Consider the following 24,886-nt stretch of genomic DNA (forward strand, 5'->3'; position numbering starts at 1 on the left):
CAGAGACTTCATTTCCCGATTGGCTGGGGTGTATGACAGGCTTACGCAGAACGGGGTGACCCGGAAGTGGTTCCTGAGCCTCGGGCCGCGTGGATTCGCCTGCTGCGGGCTCGGTTGCAGGAGCTGCTGCTGCGATGACCAAAATAAAGGCAGATCCAGACGGGCCGGAGGCTCAGGCGGAGGCTTGCCTCGGGGAGCGCACTTACCACGAGCTGCTAGTGAATCTGAACCCCATCGCGCAGCCCCTGGCTTCTCGCCGTCTCACGCGGAAGCTCTACAAATGCATCAAGAAAGGTGCTGCAGCCGCCGCGGTGGCCGGTGGTGGCGCGGGTGGTGGGCCGAGACCCCCACACTGACTCTTCTGTCGTTGCAGCTGTGAAGCAGAAACAGATTCGGCGCGGGGTGAAGGAAGTTCAGAAATTTATCAACAAAGGCGAGAAAGGGTAAGGACCCCCCCCCCCCACCCGCTGGATTTTTGCATTTCTGAACGATAACAGGTATCTCTACTAAGTAGGTGTTTGAGAAAAGTCGGCTGAAAGCGGGGGAGGGCGCTGGATGGTTCAGTCGGTTGAACCTCAGTTGGTAAGATTGAGCCTCACATCAGGCTCTGTGCTGACAGCGTGGAGCCTGCTTGTGATTTTCTCCCCCTCTCTCTAAACATAAAAAAAAAAGTGATCGGATTCAGCCCCACATACGGAAAATAATCAGCAGCCCGTGACTTCCCTTGAATACAGCTAGTGGGTACATCACATCACTTACAAGAGCGCAAAAGTAACACCACTGGGAAAGTGAGTACTGGGGAAGTGAATGGTATAAGCCTACTCACTTAGGGTAGACACCAGCTTCATTCACTCATAGACTATTGTCTATATTCTTTTTCGGGCACTGTGCTATGGGGAGACTGTCTTTAATCAAATACACATAAAATTAAAAGTTCTGAGATAACTGAAGGAGTATACAGGGTGTAGTGAGAATGACTTCATTACTTTTTTGGCATCTGTCAGAATCTGAAACTTACTTATTCCCAGGATCTCCCACTCAGGTCAGACAGTAAGCTCTTTGAAAACAGGATAAAGCCTCTCATTGCTTTATCCCTAGAAGTATATGGTATGTTGTTGGTGTTCAAGAGATAAACAGTCCTGGGATTATTTGATGCCCAGTGGGAAGTCTGGCCAAGAGGGCAGGGGTTCTGCCAGAAGATACTGGGTGCCATAATAGGAGAGAGGATAGTGGAGGACAGAAGTATTACCTTCTCATGGGGCTTTGTAAGCTGTGGTAGGTTTAGTTTTCATACTCAGCTTTGCAGGCCACTGAGGGTTAAAAGCCAGGGAGTGACAGAATTGTTTACCCTTAGGATTTTTCTGGCAACTCTGGAAAGGATCAGGGGCGCAAGAGTACACAAGGATATTGAGATAGGAGACTGCTGTAGTCTAGAGGAGGTGGGGGTGATTTTGATGAGGTTAGTGGTGGCTGAAATAGAATTAAAGTGGATGGATCTGAGAGAACTTTCAGACATGCAATGAGGAGGTACGGATTCCAGCTGAAGAGGGAAGATCATGAGTTTTGTTTTAGACACATGACCTGCCTCATCCTATACCCCCCCCCCCCCCCCAGCAGAACTGTCAAGTTGGCAGGTGGCTGTATAGATTTGGAGCTTGGAAGGGAGAGGCCAGGCAGGAGAGAACAGATTTGGGAGTTGTATGCACATGGCAGTGAGGCCATGGCAGTGCCTGGGGTCACCCAGGGAGAAGGTACTGAGAGGGCAGCCAAGGATCAGGCTGTGAGGAGCCCCAGCACTTAAAGGCCACTCAGAGGAAGAGGTGTGCAGAGGAGAGCCCAGAAGACCAAAGAAAAACTAGAGGAGAGCGGGCCCAGTACTTTGAACCAAGAGCTCTTCCCTTATGTTTGCCTGTCACTCCCTGGAGAAACACTCTTCCTTGCCCTAGAGGCCTGACGTCTTGCCAGAGAGGTATCCTACCTGAGGGTTCTCTGGCAAGCCTTCATTAGTTCTGGTCACTCTTGGGACTGAGCGAATGCTTCTCAGCCCAGCACTCAAGACCTTTGGATATGGCCCCTACTAATCTCTCTAGCCTTCTCGTCTACCCTATCCTAGATTCCAAAGGCCCATCCCAGGCCCCCGCCAGCCAGCTCCTGGGTATGTGGTGCCATTCTGATTCTCAGTCTTAAATGCTTTCCCTGTACCCAGCCCCTCCATGGACTGCCTGACCCCTAAGAAGGTGCCAGCTTTCTGATCCATTGTCCCCTCCTGATTCCTTTTTTTTTTTTTTTTTTTTTTTTCAGTTTGTTTAGTTGTTTGAGAGAGAACGTGGATAGAGCAGGGGCAGAGAGGGAGAGAGAATCCCAAGCAGGCTCTGCGCCAGCATAGAGCCTGACATGGGGCTCAAAGTCACAAACAGTGAGATCATGATCTGAGCTGAAATCAAGTCAAGACATTTAACCAACTGAGCCAGCCACCCAGGCGCCCCATCCTGATTCCTTTCTTGACTCTTCAAGAACTGAACATACTCCTTGGGGTCACTACCATACCTCACCTGTCCCAGTGGGATCCCACTTGTCACACTTCGTAGCATTTACTTAATTTGCCGAGAACTAGGGATCACCTCCCCAGAGGAAGGGGATCATCAAACACAAATTTGCGCGTACTTTCAGGAGGTGGGAGATCCACATTAATAACTGGGGTCCTTGAGAGCAAGGTCCATCTTACTGGTCTCTGGACAGAGGCACTTTTGACTGAAAGCGGGACTGAGCAAGTTAGAGATGAGGGTTTCTCTCATTTCAGGATCATGGTTTTGGCAGGAGACACATTGCCCATTGAGGTATACTGCCATCTCCCAGTTATGTGCGAGGACCGGAATTTGCCCTACGTCTATATCCCCTCCAAGACGGTAAGGAGCACACGACCCCTGCCCCAGTCTTGGTCAGCATTGGAACAGCGGGTGTGGGGTCAGGTCTGTGGGAGCAGGCCACAGTGGGAAAGAACACAGGCTTTGGAGGCAGACCGGAATGGATCCTTGGTGCTACCGGCTCCCGGTTGAGGGACTGCACGTTGGCGCTTTGCACTTCACTTTCCTTCTTGTGAGCTGGGAATCCTTGCCCTCGTGGACCATGGGAATGGAAAAGGAGGTGTGTGTGGATGTGCTGTCGACCAAGATGCAGTGCTTGTGTTAGTCCCGTTAGGCGGCTGCTGTGCTTGGGGAGGAGTGGGCATTCAAGGGGCTTGTGCAGCTGGCCTTATCCTTATACAGGGGCCATGGCCCAGAGAGGAGGTTGGCAGGGACCAGGAGAACACAGGTCCGGCCTAAGGAGATAGCCTCTGCTGGGCTGGAGCCCATTTGTGCTTGCTGTGTGGCAGTGTAGGCCCAGTGTTGCTGGACCTGACTCGAAAGTTGGCAGAATTGAAATGATGGTGTCATGCAGACCACACGGCACTTGTCTGTGGGCCGGATGAGGCCAGCAAGTCATGGGTCTTGCAGCCTTTTTTCCCCTGCTCCACAGGACCTGGGGGCAGCCGCAGGCTCCAAGCGCCCCACCTGCGTGATCATGGTCAAGCCCCACGAGGAGTACCAGGAGGCTTATGATGAGTGCCTGGAGGAGGTGCAGGCCCTGCCCCCACCCATGTGAAGGACTCGGGCACTTGCTCCGGAAGTGGTTGGTCTGGCGGTGGGCCAGCTGGTTGTCCTCCTGCGGCCTGTGCCTCTGCATCGCCCTGGTCCCCTGCAGCATGTCTTCTTCCCGGGCAGCTCCGCCGGCTCTTTTGTGAAGGCATAGCCGGAATGTTCTGTTGAGCATTGGTGAAGACCACTCCGAGGGTATAGTGTGGGGGAAGTAAACGCTAAGACTAAAAGGTGGTGAGTCTGTGGGTGTCTTTTTCAGCGGCAGGTGCTGCTGGGCCAAGGAGGTGGTGGGCAGGAGGGAGTAGAAGCAGCCATTCTTGGCAGACAACCCGAAGGACTTACAGGGTGTCCCAGGCTGCTGCCAGACCCAGGCTGAGTCTGGGCCCTCCCATGGCCATGGTAGGTGGCCTCAGGATGAGGCCACTGCAGCCAACCCCATGCCCAGAGCCTGCAGCCCCTGCGCTGGGCACACCCCCATTCCTTTCTTCCTTTCCCTGCCCCTATGAGCCTGAAATGCCACTGGGAAATGTATGGAAACCATTTACCCACGTGCACAGCAAATGTGAAAGAGGGGTATGAAGCTAGAAACAAAACCCTGGGCCACCGTTCCTACTTGGCACAATGACCCCGGTAACCCAGTCCCTTCAGACATTTCAGACTTAGGGTGCCTTCCTGCTCTCTAAGGCCCAGCACAGGGCTCCGTGGGTACACACAGTGACCAAGCTCCATGTGCCCTGGGGTAAACTGAAAAAAGCTTGAGACTGAGGGTCGGATCTGGTTTAAATTCTGAGCTCTCTCCTTTACAAGCTGTGAGCCCCGTAAGTCAACTCAGTTTGTCTTCCTAACTCCCCTCGCACTGCTTCCTAGTAAGGAGAGGAAAAGACTTTATACATGTTTGTGTAAAAGCATCTTGCCTGGGGTCTGACCTCACCGGGCCCTTTCACCCAGTCAGGGATGTAAAGTGGGTTCTCTCTGGGTACAGTGGGCGTGCAGTGATTCCTTGTCGGTGAAGTAAGGAGAAGGCCTGTGAATATATTTGCTCAGTTATAAAACCATGGCATTCAGTTCAAACCTATTTACAGTGGGAAGTGGATACATACAGTTGTGAGGCTGTACCACTGGAGCAGCAGATACAGCATGGGTGTAGCCATCAGCGACCCGGCTGGGGGCAGGATGCCAGGACTGGGAAGATGTCCGTGTTGCCTGCCAAGTCCTCTGCCTCTCTGTTGGTTGTGACTAAGTCAGTGGCAGATACAGATAGGGAAACGGCAGGAGTGCAGAGGCCAGTGTCTGCCTACCCTCATGGCCAAGGAGCCAGCTGCCTGGCACAAACTGGTTCATCTCCCTTCTTGGCCTCTGCCTGGAGTGGCAGTCGGCCATTTGCGCTGAAGTGAACCACAATCCACAGACAGCAGCTACCCCCGCGTAGACAAGACCAAGGCTCAAGGGTGAAAAGCCCCTTTTGACAAAGTTCCTCCCAGGTGAGTATCAGAATATGATGCGTTTCCCGTCAGCTGGGTTCTGCTCCATGGGACAGTAGGGACACTTGAGCCTGCAAAGGGAGGAGAACAAAGAGTGTCTCAGGGGCTGGCCAGCAGGAGAGCGAAACGGAGGTGGAGTAGAACCCGGGGAACTTACTTTCCACCGTTAATGAGCTTGTTGAGCGCATCTCGAGAGATCACGTGGCCGCAGATGAGCTTGATGGGAGGGTTGGAATCTGACGTCTGCTGCCGTAGGATGGGGCAGGCAAACACCGAGTGGTACCAGCACTTCATGCCCAGTTCGATCTCGATCTGGGGGTGGGGGCACCACGGAGGGGTGAGCCCCACTTCTGGCCATGGCTGCCCTTCCTGGTGCTGCCGCCAGCCCACACCTCCCCCCCCCCGCCAGGCCTCACCGGTAACTCATCCTTGTGACTCCAGACCCCCGTGCACTGCCGCTGCTCAATCACGGCCTTGATGTTCATCAGCACCGGCAGCGCCACACAGCCAGAGGCAAAGCTGCGGAACAAAGAGCAGGGGCTGCAGTGGCCCAGACCAAGGACCCAGCGGACAAAGGCACCAGCACACTGTTGTTGGCTTGTGTCCTGGGACAGGGTTCTAAAGTGGCACATGGTCATATTGGTCCTTGAAAATCGCGCCGGTCGCTCATAAAGTGCCACGTGTGGTTAATGTGTGTCCAACTCTAGGATCATTCTAACGCACCCCTGAGTTTGCGAACCTATGGGAGAGACAAAAGGAAGATCTAGGGGGCAGATCCCTGCTCGTCCAACTACTGGAATGTCATTGCTGTGTTAGGGACAGTGATCGGTTTGCAGGGGCCCCAGCCTGCCTGTCTCCCCTGCTCTGTTGTCATAATGCACCTCTGACTGGTTGTCTACATGGTTGTCATCACTTGGAAACGGGGGGAAGACTCAGATCTCACAGTGACTCAGGCAGGGGCGGGGAGTCGACTGGCTGGCGCCTCGGGTGCTAAATACCTATGATGCTCAGGGAAATCATGCACTACAGAACCATCCTGAAGTGCCACTGGTGTCCCTGCTGGGAAACACTGTTCTATAACATGAATTCTTCACCCTGGGGAGGGGAGGGGAGGGGTAGGAGACTCCACAGCCAGTCTAAATAAAATGGCACCGTGATGCTATCCGTTGTGGTACAGTCTGAGGTTCTGGGGTCTGTGACGCCCTGGGCAAGTTCATTTGTGCGTCGAGCCTGTGTTTTCTCATCTATAAAATGAGGATATCCACCTGCACCTCACGACCTTGGGGAGTCATGAGAACATTACTGTAAAGGAGTCTTCCAAGGGAAAAGTCTCAATACATGTTACTCAGCCACTTTCAAATCTCCCTGAAGGGACGTGGTTTGAGATATGAGGTTGAGAGGACAGGCTGCAGGGGGTCTTGTGATAATTCAGGGGTGAGGTGCAGGCAAGACAGAGACCTCATTCCAAAGACCTTACAGAAGGGGAACGTTGACCCTGCCCCTGACCTTGCAGTGACATCAGGCCACAACTCTTCCTGATCTCAGCTTCTCCACCTGTAAGAACAGGTAACTCCTACCTGGAGGAATGACTGAAAGAGCCAGTTTAGGTTTGAGAGAACCAAGCACCATCCCTGGCACATGACTGGCCTCGGCAAACTGTTTCCCTGGAAACCCTCCCGCTGGCGCTGCCCCCACAGGGCTGCCTGTACCTGACGCTGAGGGGAGACTCCACCGAGAGCCCCAGCAGGGAACAGGCATCCCGGGTAAAGGTCTCGCAGATCTCTGCCCAGTGGCTGTTGTCCAGAAGGTGGCAGTAGGGCGACTTCTCCAAGCCCAGCCGCAGGTACACCAGACTGCCCATCATCACCTGGATTTCTACAAGGTGAGCAGGGCACAGGTTGGTGCACTGGCTGGGGAGCAGGGCACAGATCTGGGTGCACGGGCTGGAGAGCAGACTGAGCCCCGCAGTGCCCAGGGCCCTGAACAGGCTGAGGGGGCGATGAGATGCCCTCGGGCAAAACCAGTTTTCCCTAAAGTCCCATGTGGAGGCGGAGCCTCTTCATGTGTGGGGCAAAGAAGCATCCTCGCAAGGCAATCAGGAGAGTGTGACTTCGCTGCCCATCCTTTCAAGTGCATGATGAAGAGGGAGTCTCCCTCACGTTTCTCTTACCCCAACACTAGCTACTCTCCCTGTTAAAAAAACTTACAGGTGGTATCTAGATTTATTAACAGTGCCTGGTTTTCATAATTTCACAAACAAAATGTGAGGTGATAAGTAGATAGAAACAGAGCTAAAGAAAAAAGGGACCAATGGTAGGGGTGGTTACTAGCAGGGAACATCTGGAAAGTGAGGCTCAAATGACTAAGGTGTGGAAATGCTGGTGTGACAGAAGGTTCATGAAGAAAGCTGTGGAGGACGTGCCAGGAAGGAGTGGGATTCTCCTAGGTGGGAGGCCTGTATTGAGGCCAGGCAGCATGAGGGCGTGCGTGTCCCGGGCACACACAGGCCCGCCCTGCTGAGTGTGGGTGTGGCACAGAGCAGGTGTCAGGGACCCGAGTGGTCTGAGATGATGGCAGAGGCAGATGCAGAGGAAGAGCCTTGAGTTCGGAGTTCACCTCGGAGACAGTGAGGGAGCGGTCAGAGTTCTCACGCTGGGGAACGGCATCCTGGTTACATGCAGCCCCTCAGGTGGGGCAGGGACCAGCAGCCCAACAGCCTGACCCATGCTGACAACTGCCGGGGTCCGGCAGCACCCACCCTGGCACCCTGAGCACGTACCTCGCTGGTGCAGCCGTGCAAATGGCTGAAAGTGCCGGGCATAGCTGAGGGCCTCTAGCTGCTTCTCGGGGCCGCTCGCCAGGAGCCGGATGAAGTGCAGTCGGTGCAGCTTGAACTCCAGGGAACTGTTGAGCTCGAGCAGGCGCTGCCTGTGGGAGATGGCCCACCTGGGAAAAAAGGGAGCCGGTGGGGTACGAGAGGGGTCCTGGGAGAGCTGGGACTGAGGTGGGCTTCAAAAGCCTAAGTGAGGCCCATAACACAGGGCTGGAGTCATGTCAAGTACACTGGGTGACACGGAGACCACAGACATGCCCTGTGCCCCTCTGGCCCATCTGAGGACTAACTTACTCCAACGCCGGCCCTAGGTCTTGTTCGTGCAGAGCTTCCAGGATTCGATTCAGCTCCAGGAAAGGTTGCTTAAAGTCCAAGTCCACATTCAGGGTGGATTCCTGTGGGGGGAGAGCGCAGTCCCATCGCTGGACATTCAGTTCAGAACATTTCAGTTCTCTAAGGCTGAGCGTTACATGCTGGCCTCCCAGGGCGCAGACTACACACCCGCCCCAGCCCCAGGGTCTGAGACCTGCGTGGAATAGCATGGTGAGAGCATTGTTCCTGTTCAGGCCTCTTGATTACATTAGGGAAAGCATCCTTTACTTTTACTGTTTGTGTGTTTTTAACAGCTAACAAGTGCTACTTTGTCGTTTCACTAACCTGCCTATTTAAGAAAGGGCTATTGGGCCTCAACTCAGAACCCTGGCAGGCAACCAGCTCTAGCTAGAAGTTCTGACTTCATGACTTCACTTTCCATCATATATATGTTTAGAGCTACCTTCTATTTAGGCAGGGGAAATGATTTCCTTTCTAAAACGAACTTCTGTAAAGAATAACAGGAACCTGACATAAAGACAACTATCAAGCGGGAGCAGAACGGGCAGGTGCCAGCACCGTCCGGGCCAGGCCGTTACCTGGCACAGCTCCTCAGCAACACTGAGCATGCCCTGCTGGTACAGGTGCTCCACGATGGCCATCTGTAGGATCTGCTGCTGCTTCTCCCGTGAGTCCCACACTGCGTCGGAGACGACACCACAGATCTCAGAGTCAAAGTTCTGACGAGGACAAGAGACAGGGCTCCGTGACTCAGCATCCGTGCTGCTCACGCTCACTTTCCCGCCTCCCACCGAACCTGACACACTAGCTCCAGGGCATCCCCACCCCCAGCCCAGGGATGCCCGCAGGCTCACCCTGTCGATGGCTTTGCCCACTCGAGAGACGCTGCTGTGAATGTCCTTGTGGTCCGAAGCCAGTTTCTGCACGGTGTCTTTGATCTTCCGGCAGCACTGGGACATCACCAGGGAGAGGGTGGCAGAGAGAGGGGTCCCCTGGAGGGCTGCAGGGAAACACCGGCAGTGAGGCAGGACACAGAGGAGCACACCTTGTCCCTGCTTCCTCTAAACACCAGCCTGGAGGCCCGGGAGGAAGCCCTGAACTCCCAAGTAAAGATCTCAGCTTCTGTCCCACGTCCTGCCACTTTGTAACTGCATGCCTTGGAGCTGGTCAAGTGGGCCAAGTGGGTTCATCTCTCGGTTCATTTCCTCACCTGTAAAATGGTGTGACAATGCCGGCCCTGTACGCTGCTGTGAAATGTAGATGATTTGGGACTTCCTGTGGGTAAGCCCTTAATTTTAGCTCATTTAATCCTCACCACCGTGCTCTGCAGTGGGCACTATGAATATCCCGTCCTCTAGCTGAGGAAGCTGAGGCAGGAGCTTGCCAGGCAACAGCAATGACAGATGTAAAACCACCACCACACCTGAGGGCTCTTTATGGTCTTGTGTAAGATACCACATGTGAGAAGGCTTTGAACAACAAGGCACTATCCCTGTGTTTGTGCCTTTTATCAACCCAGAGGATACTGCCAGGGAAGCTCAAGGATATTTCTGGCTCACACCCCCAGGCCTGCAATGGTTTTCAGGCCCCTCCTCCAGCCCAGCATCGATGCGCTGTCTTTAGGCAGCAGCACCTTGGGTCAGGGAAAGAAACATGACCCAAGAAGGTCGGGGAGTGTCTCAACTCCAAGACCAGACGCCCTGGAAGAGAGATGCATTCTGCTAAGATGCTGAACAATCAGATGGGAACTGGAGCTTCTGGAGCACTGTGACCACCTCAGGGGAGCAGTGCTCCGAGTATGAAGCCAGCATACACTGAGGGGATCACGTGAGCACCTGGACGCAGCTGAGCCTGGACATTTCAGTGACCCGAGTCCATAAATCCAGTCTTCCCGACCCCCGCCTGTTGGTTTACGCTGGTCTGAGCTGAGTTTCTGTCACTTGTTTTTGGTTTCTGTTTGTTTTTGAGAGAGACAGTGTGTGTGTGAGCAGGGGAGGGACAGAGAGAGAGGGGATAAAATCCCAAGCAAGCTCCACACTGCCCGATGATTAGCTCAAACTCACAAACCGTGAGATCATGACCTGAGCCAAAGTCAAGAGTCAGACCCTCAACCCACTGAGCCACCCCAGCACCCCCAGGGTTGTCACCTGTAACTGAATGTATCCTGACAAATACAGACAGGAGGCAGTGGATGGGCCACCCTCCTATGCTGGGGAGATGGGGCAGGACTGCATTCCACTCTGACATCAGTGCCACCTGCCCCAACCCCAGCTTGCCACTCATCTCTCATATTCTGCTCCATTCAGGTCACAGAGGGCCACACTCTGCACATTCCCTGGCCACATTCCTGTTAGGACAAAGCAACAGCTTTCAGGAAACCAAACCTTTTTTGTGTTTTTTTAAAGTAAGCTCTAGGCCCAACGTGGGGCTTGAACTCACGATCCCAAGATCGAGAGTCACATGCTCTACCAACTGAGCCAGCAAGGTGCCCCGAAACCAAAGCCTTTTAACCTGAAATCCCCAAATCTTCCCTGCCCAAGGACCCACGGACAACTACGAGCCCTGACAAATCCCCATCTGAGGAAACACAGTCTCCGTGTAAAGACGCTACGGCAGCCATCACCATCTGTTAACCAACAGCACAGTGTACAAGAGTTTCAGACCCACAGAAGGAAACCATTCTACTGCACACAGTTAACATGCCATCAAAGTCAAGGGCATTTGTTATAGCATGGCACAACCATATGATGGAATGGGAAGCCAAAAGGTACAAGGATGAGGCAGAATTCTATGTACTAATACAGAACATTCCCCAAGACAAACTAGGAAAGCAAGGTACAGGAAAGCATGTACTTTATTCTACCCTTTTTGCGTTTGGAAAAAAAAAAAAAAAGGGGGGGAATAGACACACATGCCACCTATATGGGCACCCAGATGCTGTCTAGAAGGGCACCTGAGAAACCAGGGACAGGGCTTGACTTGGGAGAGAAGCACACAGACACTGGGAATCAAGGGTGAAAGGGAGACTCACTTTTCACTGTAAGCTTTTCTGACCTTAGTCTTTTTCCATGTGCATGCTTTCTTTAAAAAAAAAAAGATAAAAAGGAAACAAACTCTATACATTTGTTTTTCTCAGTGCTACTAGTGTAGCAATTCTGAAAATACTTTCTATGTACCACAGAAATCAAGCAGATGAGAAATTTATTAATGTTGTTCGGAGTCAGGCTTCTCACGGATGCAGAAAAGAGATTTGGCTATGGATGGGGGAAGCCTAGGAAGAACCCTGGATATTGGATTGAAATCAGAGGTATCCGCACAAATCCATGGCCTGCAACATACAAAGATCTGTCTCCTAAAAAAAACAGATACAACCCCTCAGTAACAACCCAGATCTTGCTTTCCAACTACCATTTTCCACCAAAAGAACCAGTCTCCTTGTAGAAAGAAATTACTGATTCCAGGAACTATCTTATTGTGTAGCCCAAGAAAAAATAAACTAGACTTTGTCAATATTAAAAATTTTATGCTTCGGGGGTGCCTGGGTGGCTTAGTCGGTAAAGCATCAGACTTCAGCTCAGGTCATGATCTCATGGTTCAGGAGTTCTAGCCCCGTGTCAGGCTCTGTGCTGACAGCTCAGAGCCTGAAGCCTGCTTCAGATTCTGTCTCCCTCTCTCTCTGCCCCTCCCCTACTCATGCTCTGTCTCTCTCTCTCTCTGTCAAAAATAAATAAAAACATTAAAAAAAAATTTTTTTTTTTAATTTTATGCTTCAAGGCACCTGGGTGGCTCAGTCAGTTAAGTGTCTGACTTTGGCTCAGGTCACGACCTCACAGTTCATGGGTTTGAGCCCTGCATTGGGCTCTGTGCTGACAGCTCAGAGCCCGGAGCCTGCTTTGTATTTTGCCTCCCTCTCTCTCTGCCCCTCCCCCTCTGTCTCTGTCTCTCTCAAAAGTAAATAAACATAAAAAAAAAGTTTATGCTTCAAAGGATACTATCAAAAAAGTGAAAAGACATGACAAGTGCCTGGGTGGCTCAGTCAGTTAAGCTTTAAATTTTTTTTATGTTTATTTTTGAGAGAGACAGAGACAGAGTGCAATTGGGGGGGTGGGGCGGAAGGCGGTGTGCAGAGAGAGAGGGAGACACAGAATCCAAAGCAGGCTCCAGGCTCTGAGCTGTCAGTACAGAGCCCAACGGGGGGCTCAAACTCGTTAAGCACAAGATCATGACCTGAGCCGAAGCTGGGCGCTCAACTAACTGAGCCACCCAAGCGCCCCTCAGTCAGTTAAGCTTTAGACTCTCGATTTAGGCTCAGGTCATGATTTCATGGTTCATGAGATTGAGCCCTGCGTTGGGCTCTGCAATGACAGTGTGTGGGGCCCGCTTGGGATTCTCTCTCCCCCTCTTCCCCACTCTCTCTTTCTCAAAATAAATGAATAAACTTAAATATATATATATATATGTGTGTGTATACACACACACACACACACACACACACACACATCCACTAAGAGTCTACTATTAACATATAGGGGCACCTGGATGGCTCAGTCAGTTGGGTGTCCGACTTCGGCTCACCATTTGTGAGTTCTAGCCCCACATCGGGCTCTCTACTGACAGCTCAGAGCCTGAAGCCTGCTTCGGATTCTGTGTCTGCTTCTCTCTCTGCCCCTCCCCCCACTCACACTCTGTCTCTCTCAAAAATAAAATAAAAACATGAAAAAAAAAATTTTTTTTAAGAATATATAAAGAACTCGTACAACTCAACAATAAAGAGAGCCAATTTAAAAATGGGAAACAATTAAGTAGACATTTCTCTAATGAAGATATATGTTCAAGAAGCACATGAAAAGATGCTCAGCATCATGAGTCAGTAGGGAAATGCAAAGCAAAACCACAGTAAGATATCACTTCATACTCACTAGGATGGCCATAATCAAAAAAACAGGTAAAAACAAGTATTGATGAAGATAGGAGGAAATTTGAACCCACATACATTGCTGGTGGGAAGGCAAAATGTTGCAGCTACCTTTGGAAAACAGTCTGCCAGTTCCTCAAAAAGTTAACAGAGAGTTACCACATGACCCAGCATAGAAAAAAAGATGCAAGTACTGATAATACTGTAACATGTCTGAGCCTTGAAAACATTATGCTAAGTGAAAGAAGCCAGACATAAAGGCCACATACTGTAGGAATGCATTTGTACGAAGTATCTTGGATAGGTAATCCATGGAGACAAAGTAGGTAAGTGGCTGCAGGATGTGAAAGAAGGGGAGAAATGGAGTGATTGTTGGTGGGTAGGATTCGTTTTTGGGGTGATGAAAATTCTGAAATTAGATAGTGGTAGTGATGGTACAGCTGTGTAAATACACTAACAACCACTGAATTGCACACTTTAAAAGAATGAAATTTAAGGGGCACCTGAGTGGCTCAGTTAAGCATCTGACTTTGGCTCAAGTCATGATGTCATGTTTTGTGAGTTCGAGCCCCATGTCAGGCTCTGTGCTGACACCTCAGAGCCTGGAGCCTGCTTCGAATTCTGTGTCTCCTTCTCTCTCTGTTCCTTCCTGTTCACACTCTGTCTCTCTCTCAAAAAATAAACAAAAAATGTTTAAAAAAAAAAAAAAAAAGAGGGGCGCCTGGGTGGCGCAGTCGGTTAAGCGTCCGACTTCAGCCAGGTCACGATCTCGCGGTCCGTGGGTTCGAGCCCCGCATCGGGCTCTGGGCTGATGGCTCAGAGCCTGGAGCCTGTTTCCGATTCTGTGTATCCCTCTCTCTCTGCCCCTCCCCCGTTCATGCTCTGTCTCTCTCTGTCCCAAAAATAAATAAAAAACATTGAGGAAAAAAAAAAAAAAGAATGAAACTTAAAGTAAATTACAGCTCAATTAAAAAAAAAGGACATAGGAATTAGGTGACCTCTGGTCAAATCTAAGACAATTTAAGCATCAAAATAAATAGTAACAGTAATGGATTATAGCCCATCGAATAAAATAAGAATCTATGAGGTGTGAGCTAATAATAAATAAATAAATAAATAAATAAATAAATAAATAAATAAATAAGGGAAAAAGGAAAGCTGAATGCCAATGAATACAGTGGACCCTTGAGCAACACAGGACTTAAAGGCGCTGACCCCATGCAGTCAAAAATCTGTGTATAATTTTTGTTTTTAATTTTTTATTAAAAAAATTTTTTTTAATGTTTATTTTTGAGACAGAGAAAGAGCACAAGCAGGGGAGGGGCAGAGAGAGAGGGAGACACAGAATCTGAATCAGGCCCCAGGCTCCAAGCTGTCAGCACAGAGCCTGATGAAGGGCTTGAACTCATGGACCGCAAGATCATGCCCTGAGCCGAAGTTGGACGCTCAACTGACTGAGCCACCCAGGAGCCCCATTTAATTTTGTATTTTAGAGAGACAGAGTGCACAAGTGGGAGACAGGGGAAGAGGAGGAGGAGGAGACGGGGGGTGGGGGGGTAGGGGGGTGGGGGGAGAGAGAGAGAGAGAGAGAGAGAGAGAGAGAGAGAGAGAGAGAGAGAGAGAGAATCCCAAGCAGGCTCCTCACCATAAGCGCAGAGCCAAATGTGGGGCTCAAATTCACAAACTGTGAGATCATGACCCGAGCCAAGATCTAGAATCAGATGCTTAACTGACTGAGCCACCCAGGAACCCACCCCACTTTTTAAAAGTTTACTTGAAGGTTTATAGCTTTAGCTTTTTTGTTTTTGTTTTTCTTTTTCTTAATGTTTATTTTTGAGGTGGGGGGTGGGCAGACAGAGGGGGACAGAGGATCTGAAGTGGGCTCTGGACTGATAGCAGCAAGCCCAATGTGGGGCTCAAACTTACAAATCACAAGAGCATGACCCAAGCGGAAGTCGGACACTCAACCAACTGAGCCACCCAGGTGCCCCATCTCTTTTTTTTTCCCCCAGGAATAGAATTTAGTGATTCACCACTTACATATAACACCCAGTGCTCATTCCAACAAGTGTCCTCCTTAATGCCCCTTGCCCATTTAGCCCTTTTTTTTTTTTTTTTCAACGTTTATCTATTTTTGGGACAGAGAGAGACAGAGCATGAACGGGAGAGGCACAGAGAGAGAGGGAGACACAGAATCGGAAACAGGCTCCAGGCTCCGAGCCATCAGCCCAGAGCCCGACGCGGGGCTCGAACTCATGGACCGCGAGATCGTGACCTGGCTGAAGTCGGACGCTTAACCGACTGCGCCACCCAGGCGCCCCACCCATTTTTTAAAAAAAATTTTTAATTAATCTCTGTGCCCAATGTGGGGCTCAAAGTCATGACTCCAAGATCAACAGTCGCATGCTCTATCTCCTGAACCAGCCAGGCAGCCCTAACTTTTGATTCCCCAAAACTTAACTACAAATAGCTTACTGTTAACTGGAAGCCTTACAAATAACATAAACAGTCAATTGACACATATTTTGTATGTCAGGTATTATGTACTGTATTTTTACAATAAAGCTAGGAAAAAGAAAATGTCATTGAGAAAATCATACAGAATAAGAAATATATTTATAGTACTGTACTGTATTTATGGAAAAACAAATCTGCATGTAAGTGGACCCTCACAGTTCAAATCTGTGTTGTTCGAACTATGTAAGGAACGACAGAGCAGAAAAAGTCACCCATGTTGCAACCAGCTTTGTAACAACTAATTAAAGGCAAGAAATCTCAATGGACACTAAAGTTAGTGGGCTGACATTTGATAACGCTCAGGACATTTACACAGTCTCAAAGCATGTCTCCTCAAATTTCTTACTAATTAACTGGTGAGAAATATTACCCTTACAGGGAGAGGGGGGTAAGGGGAGGGAGGGAACCTGGTGGACCCTTCTTAACCAAGTAATCAAAGTTCACATCACCAATCATGGAACAAGCTGACACCTTGTACCTCCTGATATGATGCACTGAGAACCATACTGCTTCTAAAGTACTGCTACTCAAGATGTAAAATCTGACTGAGGAGGAAACAGCAGACAAGTCCAAACCAAGAGATATTCTGCAAGACCATTAGCCTTAGTGTTTCAAAAAAATTTTTATAACATTTATTATTTTTGAGAGACAGAGAGAAACAGAGCAAGAGCAGGGCAGGGACAGAGAGAGAGGGAGACACAGAATCTGAAGCAGGCACCAGTCTCTGAGCTAGCAGTACAGAGCCCGTTGGGGGGCTTGAACCCATGAACCACGAGATCATGACCTGAGCCGAAGTCGGACAGGCAACTTAACCAACTGAGCCACCAAGGTGCCCCTAGCCTTAATTCTTCAAAAATGTCAAATGTCCTGAAAGACAAAGACCAAGTAAAAGAAATGTCCCAAGTTTAAAAAACCAAAGATTATGGGGTGCCTGGGTGGCTCAGTCGGATAAGTGTCCAACTTCAGCTCAGGTCATGGATTGCATGGTTTGTGGGTTCAAGCCCCCTGTCAGGCTCTGTGCTGACAGCTCAGGGCCTGGAGCCTGCTTCGGATTCTGTATCTCCCTCTCTCTCTGCCCCTCCCCAACTTGTGCTTTGTCTCCCTCTCTCTCTCTCTCTCTCTCAAAAATAAATAACATTAAATTAAAATTTAATTAATAAATTTTAATAAATGTGTAAATACATTTATAAATAAATTTAATAAAATTAAAACATAAAATTAAAAAAGAAAAAACAAAGATTAGACATGGGAAACAATGTGGTGCATGATCCTGGAATGGGGAATAAAATTAAAAGGTTTTATGAAAACCATAGGACAATGATAAAATCAAAGTATGAGCTGAATTCATTAGGCCATCACATTGTATTAATATTTAACTTATTGATTTTAATAATTACACTGTACTTATGTAAAAGAATACCCTTGACCTTAGGAAATACACACTGAAAGTTTAGGGGCCAAGTGGTTTGAGATCTGCAACTTACTTTCAAATGGTGAAAAAGTAAGAGTATGCAAGAGAAGTGATAAAGCAAATCTGGCAATCATACCCACAGTTTGTGAATTTGGATGAAGAGTATATATGAGTTCTTTATACTATTCCTGGAACTTTTCTGTAAATTTGAAACTACCCCAAAATGTTTTTTTTTTTTTTGAAAGAAGAAAGCAAGTGGGGGAGGTAGAGAGTGAGAGAGAGAATCAAGCAGGCTCTGCGCCCAGCACGGAGCCCCACACGCGGCCTGATCACATGACCCTGAGATCATGACCTGAGCCGAAATCAAGATTTGGACACTTAACTGACTGAACCACCCAGGCACCCCTAAATTAGTAACTTCTGTTGGGACTTTTGAAATAGCTCAGAATGACTTCCATTATCCTTCAAGGAAGCCTAGGGATCCATGTACTGACGTCCACAAACCATCATCCTTCTAGAAGCCTGTCACCAAGCAACCCTGGGGTCTCCTAGGCCCCCCCAGAGGCAGACATGGGGCTCTCAGGGGGTACACCCACCTGCATTGGCCAGCTCAGCCCGCAGCTGGCCCACGTAGTGTAGCAGCTCCTCCAGGCTCTGCTCACAGTGCTGCCCGTAGGTCAGAAACTTCTGCAGGACCTTGTCCACCTCTCTCTCCACACTCGCACACTGCTCCATGGTGGCCTCTGCCTGTGGGCGGAAGGGGTCCACTGCATCAGGCCCCACCTGGGCTGGGGGGGGGGGCATGGTAGGGAGGGCTCCCAGATCCCCCTCGCCACACCCATGTCATTTATCAACGCTCAGAAATTCCCAGCTTCAAATACGAGTCCACAGCGCCCATCACTCCAGCCAGGGGGCCCTGTGGGGGGGGCGTCTAGGCAAGCATAAGGACAGGTTTTCTGAATCATGGTGACAAAATTACTGTTTTCAACTCTTTTCATTCTATAATCCTTGTTCATCTCTTTTTTCTTTAAAATTTTTTTTTAATGTTTATTTACTTTTGAGAGACACATACACACACACACACACACACACACACACACACACACACACAGAATCCACAACAGGCTCCAGGCTCCAGGCTCTGAGCTGTCAGCATAGACCCCGACGTGGGGCTCAAACCCACGGACTGCAAGATCATGGCCTGAAGCCAAAGTCAGCCACTCAACTGACTGAGCCACCCAGGTGCCCCTTTGTTCATCTCTTTTTAATCAGAAGAAAGAGCAGGACTCCCAGAGCCTTCAGCAGACAATACTATCTAGCAGAAATACATACAGATGCTGCCTATTTTCATATTTCATGTATTTTTATATATTCATCATAAGTGCCTTCTCTTTGGCTAGTGGACTTGGTTTTCCACATACCACAGTGATAGAAGCCACAAAGGCAGTCCTCGAATGGCTGATAACTGAAAATGCAGCCTAAAGAACAACTGTCCACCACGTGGGCCTGATGGGCTTTGCCTCAGCAAAGCATATTCAGCAGCCCTTGCTGCTCACCCACAGACAGGCAGCCTGTGTCCAGCCAGCCTGAACCCTTGCTCCCTCCAGGCTCCGTGCTGCTTCTGCTCCCGCGTATGCTATTAGCCCTCAGTCATCACTGCTTGAGAAGCTGGCTCATCCTTTCGGAGGCAGCTCAAAGATCACCTCCTCCAGCAGCCATCCCTAGCTTACTGCTGCTCGGCTCCCTCAACTCCCACATGGCCCCCTTCAATTTCAGTTTGGATCACCAGATAATGTGAGATATTTGAGTAAACTGGGTATTCGAGGGCCTGCCTCCCCCATTGGACTAGAACATCTCTCATCTTCTTCCCTCCCTTCTCATTATACCATTAAAAGAAAGCTGACTTTTCTTATACCACCACCAAGGTGCCTTCCTCAGTCCCTTCCACCCTGGGCCCACGACTCCCCTCTATTCCAGAGCAGTTTTGATGCTGACCACATGGGTAGTCCTCAAAATGTCAGTGACAGAGTTCCCTCCCTATCGTTCCATCCAATGGATTTGAAAGGAAAGGGCTCTCTTGAATGTTCAAATCTAGCCAGCTGTCCATTGTCTCAAAGAAGGGTCCAGAGTAACACACAAGAATCCCATGGCTGAGGGGACCGTCGGGATGCTCCCGGTTTCACGAGACTCCCCATTCACACCGGCAGTGCCAGCCCTGGCTTCATCATCTTGGCCCAGCCTGTAGCCCCCTCCTTCGCAGACAAGGGATGAGTGATGGGAAAATGGCAACCAGGGCCTAGAGATGTGGTTTTGCCCTCTATCCTTATGGCTGATGTCATCACACTAGAATTTGTAATCATAATTGTGATGTACAGAGGTCATGCCTCCCTCCTCATGCCCCCTGGGCAAATACCCTACAACTGAATATGAGCCATATGGGCAAAATATACCAGGGACTCCTGTCTGAAATAGTAATAATTATTATTACTCCTACTAATAATGTTTCATAGGGGCTTAACATGTGCCAGGCACTGTTCTAACGACTTTGCGTGCATTAACTAATTTAGTTTTTTTTTTTTTATGTTTATTTATTTATTTTCAGGGGGGGCAGGGGCAGAGAGAGAGAATCCTAAGCAGCCTCTGCACTGTTAGCCAGAACCCGACACAGGGCTCAATCTCACAACCAACCATGAGATCATAACCTGAGCCAAAATCAAGGGTCAGACACTTAAGCGATTGAGCCACCCAGGCGCCCCGGATTTAATTCTTATCAAAACACCATGAAGTAGGTCTAGTTATTAGATCCATTTTACAGATGACAGAAGATTAAATAACTTGCCCAAGGTCATGAAGCTAAGAAAGGGGAGGACCTGGTAAGTGAAGCCAGGCAGTCTGGCTCCAGAGCCCTTTTCTGAAGCACTTCACATCACACTTAAACCAGCTTAAACAGGCCGCCATCTCACCAGGAGAGGAAAGCAGCCAGTATCTGTGGCTGGAATGAGTGCACAGCAATGATTAATGACACCAAGCAACAGAAAACCAACCACACAGCCTGTGAGATGATCAACTAGGAAAGATGGCACCACAAAAGAATGTTTGCCAAGAGTTGGGGAACCAACTAGGATCACAATCTACCAAAAACAAATATAGCTCAAGAAAGGTCAGGACCTCACCGAGGTCAAACAAGTCTAACCCTGTGGGACACCAACCGAGGCCAGGATTATCTAAGGGAAGCCCAAGTCAACATCTCGAAATTGTATCAAAAAGCTGAGGGAGGAGTTGGGTACAAGGATTTTCACCCCAGCACTGTGTGTTGTGGCAGGAAGTGGAAGACAATCTAGGAGCCACGGGGAGAGGCACTGGAGGGGGAGGCGCTGATAAGTCAAGGAAGTAAAATATGGGAGATGCATCTATGGAAACCTGGTTAGCATTTAGAAGCCACCTCAGAGATACTCACAGGATCATCAATAAAATCCCAAAGACACAGCCCTGAAGGGGAAAAAAGAAACAAGGAACTCTAGGCAGAATACCATTTATGTAAATTAAAAATCTATGGGGACGCCTGGGTGGTGGGGTCGGTTGAGCGCTGAGCGTCTGACTTCGGCTCAGCTCATGATCTCACAGCTTGTGAGTTCGAGCCCCACGTCAGGCTCTGTGCTGACAGCTCAGAGCCTGGAGCCTGCTTCAGATTGTGTCTCCCTCTCTCTCTGCCCCTAACCCACTCACATTCTGTCTCTGTCTCTCTCAAAAACAAATAAACACTAAAAAAAAATTTTTTTTTTAACCTATGCGTACAACCAAGGACACAGGCAAATAAAAGGATTTACACTAAACATAGCAGGGTGGTTTCCTGTGGGCGGAGGGTGGGGGGAGAAGGAAGGAAAGGGGATAAAAGGGACTACATAAATAAATACAAAAGAGATAGAGGCCCTGCCTGAACCAGTTAAATGTATAACGAACTGAGGAGTCTGGTGAACTCAATAAAATCTAAAATAAAATAAATAAGCCAGGAAAACAGAACTGCATGCAAGTATTCTACCCAAAAGCCCAGGAGGCTAATTCAGTGTGTCCACGGTGAGCCACTCTGCCTCAACCACAGTCGGTCATGTTCACCAGGCACTAGGATGGATGAGTGTGAGCTTGTCTTTGACAAGCTTCATGATGGATCCAGTGGAATTTCATGTCCATTTCCAGCCCTCCTCCCCAAGGTCTCACATGTACAGAAACGATCCACTAGGACGATCCCTTCAAACAACACATCAGACCCTGTCACCCCTTGACTCAACACTGCCTGGCTTGACGCACAAGCCGTGTGTAGTTACACATTCGCTTCCTTTGCACAAGCTACTCCTGTGTCCAGAGTGCCCTGTGCACTCCTCTGTATGGAGGCCGCAAGAAGCAGTTTAATCACCAGCTCCCCACAAGGCCCTCGACGAAATCCCCCCTGGTGTCTCCTTCTGGTTCGCAAACCTCTGTGGAAGACACCCATTCCACACTCCTCTGAGTCCTCAGCACTGTGGCACAGTAACTGCCTCTTTACAGGTCTCCTACTAGACTGTGAGCTGCTCAGGGCTGGAGGCCAATCTTGTCCTCTTTCTCCCCTCAGCACCCAGCCCAGGGCCTGGTCCACAGTGGCTGTTCAGTGAATTCTTGCTGATTAAATGGCGCATCCATCTCCTAACCGTTGGGCTAGGGGACCTGAGCTTGAACCTGCAGGGGGGTGGACAGGAAGACACATGAATAAAGTATTAAAATCCCCACTAAGGCATGCATGGGTTTTGTCCCCAGTCAGTCTTCAGCATCCTGAAACAGAAGGGCCCCCTTCTGAGGCAAAAGGGAAGAAGGGAAGCTTATGCAAAACACAGAAAGGTCCCCTTTGCCATTTGACACAGAACTGGACAGCCTTGGGGCACCGGGATTGAGCGTCTGACTTTGGTTCAGGTCATGATCTCACAGTTTGTGGGTTCGAGCCCCGCATCTCGCTCTGTGCTGACATCGCAGAGCCTGCTTCAGATCCTCTGTACCCCCTCTTTCTGCACCTCTCCCACTCACTCGCTCTCTCTCTCTCTCAAAAATAAAAAAATAAACATTAAAAAAAAATGCCTAGGACTGGACAGCTTCCATTGACCCAACTCTTACACTTCTGCACTCCTCACTTCTATCCAGTCTCCACCCTGCCCACCAGTCCTCTGCTTAAAACCCAATAGATCCCTATTGTACTCAGAATAAAATCCCCTCCTTTTTTTTTAGTTTATTTCTTTTAGTAATCTCTACACCCAACATGGAGCTCGAATTCACCACCCTGAGATCAAGAGTCACATGCTCCTCTGAGCCAGCCAGGTGCCTCCCACCTCCTTTTTATGGCCCACGAGGCTCTATGTGAGCTGACTTCCAACCACCCCTCCTTGCTCAGCTACCACTCTCCCCTTCACTGCCCATACTCCAACCATACCAGCCTCCTTTCTGTCCTTGACTACAATGAGTTTATTTCTGTCTCAGGGCCTGTGACTGGCTGTTCCCTCTGCCTGATACACTCTTCCCCCAAATCTTCCCATGACTGGCTCCTTGTCAGGGTCCAATGTCAACATCATCTCTTCAGAGGTGCTCTCCTACATCACAGTATCTAATGTTGACCCTTCTGCTCCACCCCCACTCCAGACACCCTATCTTATCACCCCGTTCCTTCTTTTCATTATACATCCCTAGTTGAAGTTTCAAATCTTTCGTTATCAGCCAAAACTGGAGGACAAAGCTCACCATTTGCAACTCCTAAGCTGTAACTCCTACTAGGAATTTCGCCTGCATTAACGTGCAAATGACTGGCACACTCCTACTCATCCTTCAGAAGACCCTGATTGAAAGCCCCGTCTGGCCCCCTCGGGTTACCTCAGACCCGGCCGGGTCGCACTAGAACGGGTCCTCTCAGTTCGAGGGACTCCCCTGGCAGAGGCGGCTCCTCCAGGGTCCTGTGAGTCCGTGGGACTCCAGCTGCTCCGGGCCGACGACTGGGGAGAAAACAAGCCCACAGGCAGGCTGGGGCGGGCGCCTGAGGGGCTGCGGAGAAGGCCCAGAGCTCCCGTCCCCCGCGCCCCCGTTGGCCGGCCCGGCGCCCCTTGTCCTGGGCCCGCACCTCACCGCCCGGAAGCCAGCCGGTTCTCACCTCTTCCCACAGCCGGAGCCCTGGCATCCGGCGCCTCTGTCATCGGAACCGGAAGTCTCGGCGGTTGCTGTGCTGGGCTGGACCCGCCCACTCGCGGCCTCGCGGAGGGGTGGCCGTCCCTGGAGCCCGGCTTTGGGCCGGAGCGCCGGGCTTTCCCCTCCCGCACTCCAAGAGTGGAGTCGCCCGCAGGAGGTGCCTTGCGGCCGGAAGCCGCGCCTCCACCCGTCGGGCGGTCGCCTCTGGGCTTCACCGGGCGCAAGCAGCCGCCTGCAGAGCTGCGACCCTCCCAGTCGGCAGGAAGGAATCGAGCCGACCACTTGCCCCCCGGCGGGGCTGCGTGTACCTGGTCGGCCCGAGTTCTCCACCCGGGTCCCAGCGGCCCAACTCGGCTCTCGGAAGCCCCAAACCCGGAACAACTGTGCCTCCCCGGCTCCTTGCCTTTCGCCTTCCTTCAAAGGGAGGACAATACCGAACAGCATAGTGCATGTTAGGGGTGCAGGAGTTAAACTTTCCTGATGTGGTTCCTTGGTGCTCTTTATGAAACATCAAGCGATGTTTAAATTTTCTTTTTTCTGCCCAGCCTCGCTGGTCCCCTAAGCCTGTACTTGATATACCCACTGGGTATTCAACAGAAGGATTCTGCTGGTGTGTGTGGGGGGGGGGGGGGGTCCCAGCCCCTGTCTGGCTGCCCTCTGAGAACGCCCCCCTTGAGGGGCGGGGAGTGGGGTGGGGGAGAGATGGGGGTTGCAAAATGGCCCTAAGGAGGAAGGGTAAGGGTTAGGAAGGGAGAGGAGACCTAGGCCAGGACGGAATTCACGATACCCCCCAGACCCCCTTCCTATACAGGGGAGGGCAGAGAAACTCCCCATTTCCTCCGCAGGCCTCAGGGATTTGGACTAGAAACAGCCCAAGAAAAAAGACTCTTATCTCTTGTTTCCGTGATTTCCTGCTCCCTTTTGGGGCTAGTCTCATTCCAGAGCAACCTCCCCTCCAACCCTCCAGGCCTCCTTCCCACCTCCACCCACCCCCAAATGCTCTTGCGCAATCTTGCTTTCTGTATAGCGTTTGCACAATCCAGTTGTGTTTTCTTTATAGCATTTGACTTGAAATTGTCTTGTGTGTTTATTCTTTTATTCTGTCTTCCGGCCCCTAACACATACACACCCTTTAGGATAAAAGGTCCTTTGGAGTAAGGACTCTAGACTCATCACTGCTGTATCCTCAACACCACGTTCTTGGGACACAGTAAGTGCTCAAAAATACTCCGAGGTAGCCAATATCCTCTACTCCTGAAGGAGGAAAGGCAGCTCCAAAACCTTATGACACAGGGAAGAGGGCAGTCCACAGTCCCCCGCGGGAGCGTCGTCGGAGCATCCTGGAGAGCCCTGACTGTGCACCTTAAGCCTGGGTGGTCCTGGCCAACTTGGGGGCCGCGGGGGCGGAGAGTTCGGTGAACCCTGCCTGGGGCCACGGGCTGGGCTGAAGCCGCCTCCAACTCAGCAGGACCTCACAGACCTTCCCTAACGCCCCAGGCTTCCTCACTTCCTCTGAGGGAGCCTTTGCTTGCCTCACAGTCCAGGTGGGCGGGAGCAAAACCTGCC

General features: G+C 50.4%; 2 protein-coding genes across 8 annotated transcripts; one reads left to right on the forward strand and one right to left on the reverse strand.

Moving 5' to 3' along the window:
* The first annotated feature begins 50 nt into the window (after nucleotides 1–50).
* NHP2 (NHP2 ribonucleoprotein) lies at nucleotides 51–3,868 on the forward strand. The gene is made up of 4 exons (XM_045485866.1): nucleotides 51–294; nucleotides 374–443; nucleotides 2,801–2,906; nucleotides 3,517–3,868. Exons 1-4 carry the CDS (start codon nucleotides 135–137, stop codon nucleotides 3,640–3,642), a joined length of 462 nt encoding a protein of 153 aa, XP_045341822.1. The 5' UTR covers nucleotides 51–134; the 3' UTR covers nucleotides 3,643–3,868.
* A 779-nt stretch (nucleotides 3,869–4,647) lies between these two features.
* RMND5B (required for meiotic nuclear division 5 homolog B) lies at nucleotides 4,648–23,376 on the reverse strand. Of its 7 annotated transcripts, none has more exons than XM_045485832.1 (12): nucleotides 23,286–23,376; nucleotides 23,012–23,130; nucleotides 21,165–21,835; nucleotides 17,722–17,872; nucleotides 9,137–9,282; nucleotides 8,861–9,001; nucleotides 8,244–8,344; nucleotides 7,896–8,062; nucleotides 6,826–6,991; nucleotides 5,533–5,635; nucleotides 5,274–5,428; nucleotides 4,648–5,187 (listed from the first exon to the last, which is right to left on the reverse strand). In XM_045485832.1, exons 4-12 carry the CDS (start codon nucleotides 17,858–17,860, stop codon nucleotides 5,124–5,126), a joined length of 1,182 nt encoding a protein of 393 aa, XP_045341788.1. In that variant the 5' UTR covers nucleotides 17,861–17,872; nucleotides 21,165–21,835; nucleotides 23,012–23,130; nucleotides 23,286–23,376; the 3' UTR covers nucleotides 4,648–5,123. The 7 variants fall into 7 exon arrangements, with proteins under 7 accessions (XP_045341788.1, XP_045341778.1, XP_045341767.1 ...); XM_045485822.1 differs by having other exon boundaries at nucleotides 21,596–21,835; nucleotides 23,286–23,375; XM_045485811.1 differs by lacking the exon at nucleotides 21,165–21,835 and having other exon boundaries at nucleotides 23,286–23,375.
* Between the last annotated feature and the right edge of the window lie 1,510 nt (nucleotides 23,377–24,886).

The sequence above is a fragment of the Leopardus geoffroyi genome, chromosome A1 (assembly GCF_018350155.1).
Source record: "Leopardus geoffroyi isolate Oge1 chromosome A1, O.geoffroyi_Oge1_pat1.0, whole genome shotgun sequence".
Lineage (NCBI taxonomy): Eukaryota > Metazoa > Chordata > Mammalia > Carnivora > Felidae > Leopardus > Leopardus geoffroyi.

What these genes read in the sequence shown, in the direction of transcription:
- RMND5B (XM_045485832.1), bottom strand. Translation starts at nt 17,860, where the DNA reads ATGGAGCAGTGTGCGAGTGTGGAGAGAGAGGTGGACAAGGTCCTGCAG. An exon ending in GACCTAGGGCCGGCGTTGGA is followed by an intron (nt 8,063 to 8,243) that starts GTAAGTTAGTCC and finishes CTTTTTTCCCAG; the next exon opens with GTGGGCCATCTCCCACAGGC. An exon ending in GTCACAAGGATGAGTTACCG is followed by an intron (nt 5,429 to 5,532) that starts GTGAGGCCTGGC and finishes CCCCACCCCCAG; the next exon opens with ATCGAGATCGAACTGGGCAT.
- NHP2 (XM_045485866.1), top strand. Translation starts at nt 135, where the DNA reads ATGACCAAAATAAAGGCAGATCCAGACGGGCCGGAGGCTCAGGCGGAG. An exon ending in CTACAAATGCATCAAGAAAG is followed by an intron (nt 295 to 373) that starts GTGCTGCAGCCG and finishes CTGTCGTTGCAG; the next exon opens with CTGTGAAGCAGAAACAGATT. An exon ending in ATCAACAAAGGCGAGAAAGG is followed by an intron (nt 444 to 2,800) that starts GTAAGGACCCCC and finishes CTCTCATTTCAG; the next exon opens with GATCATGGTTTTGGCAGGAG.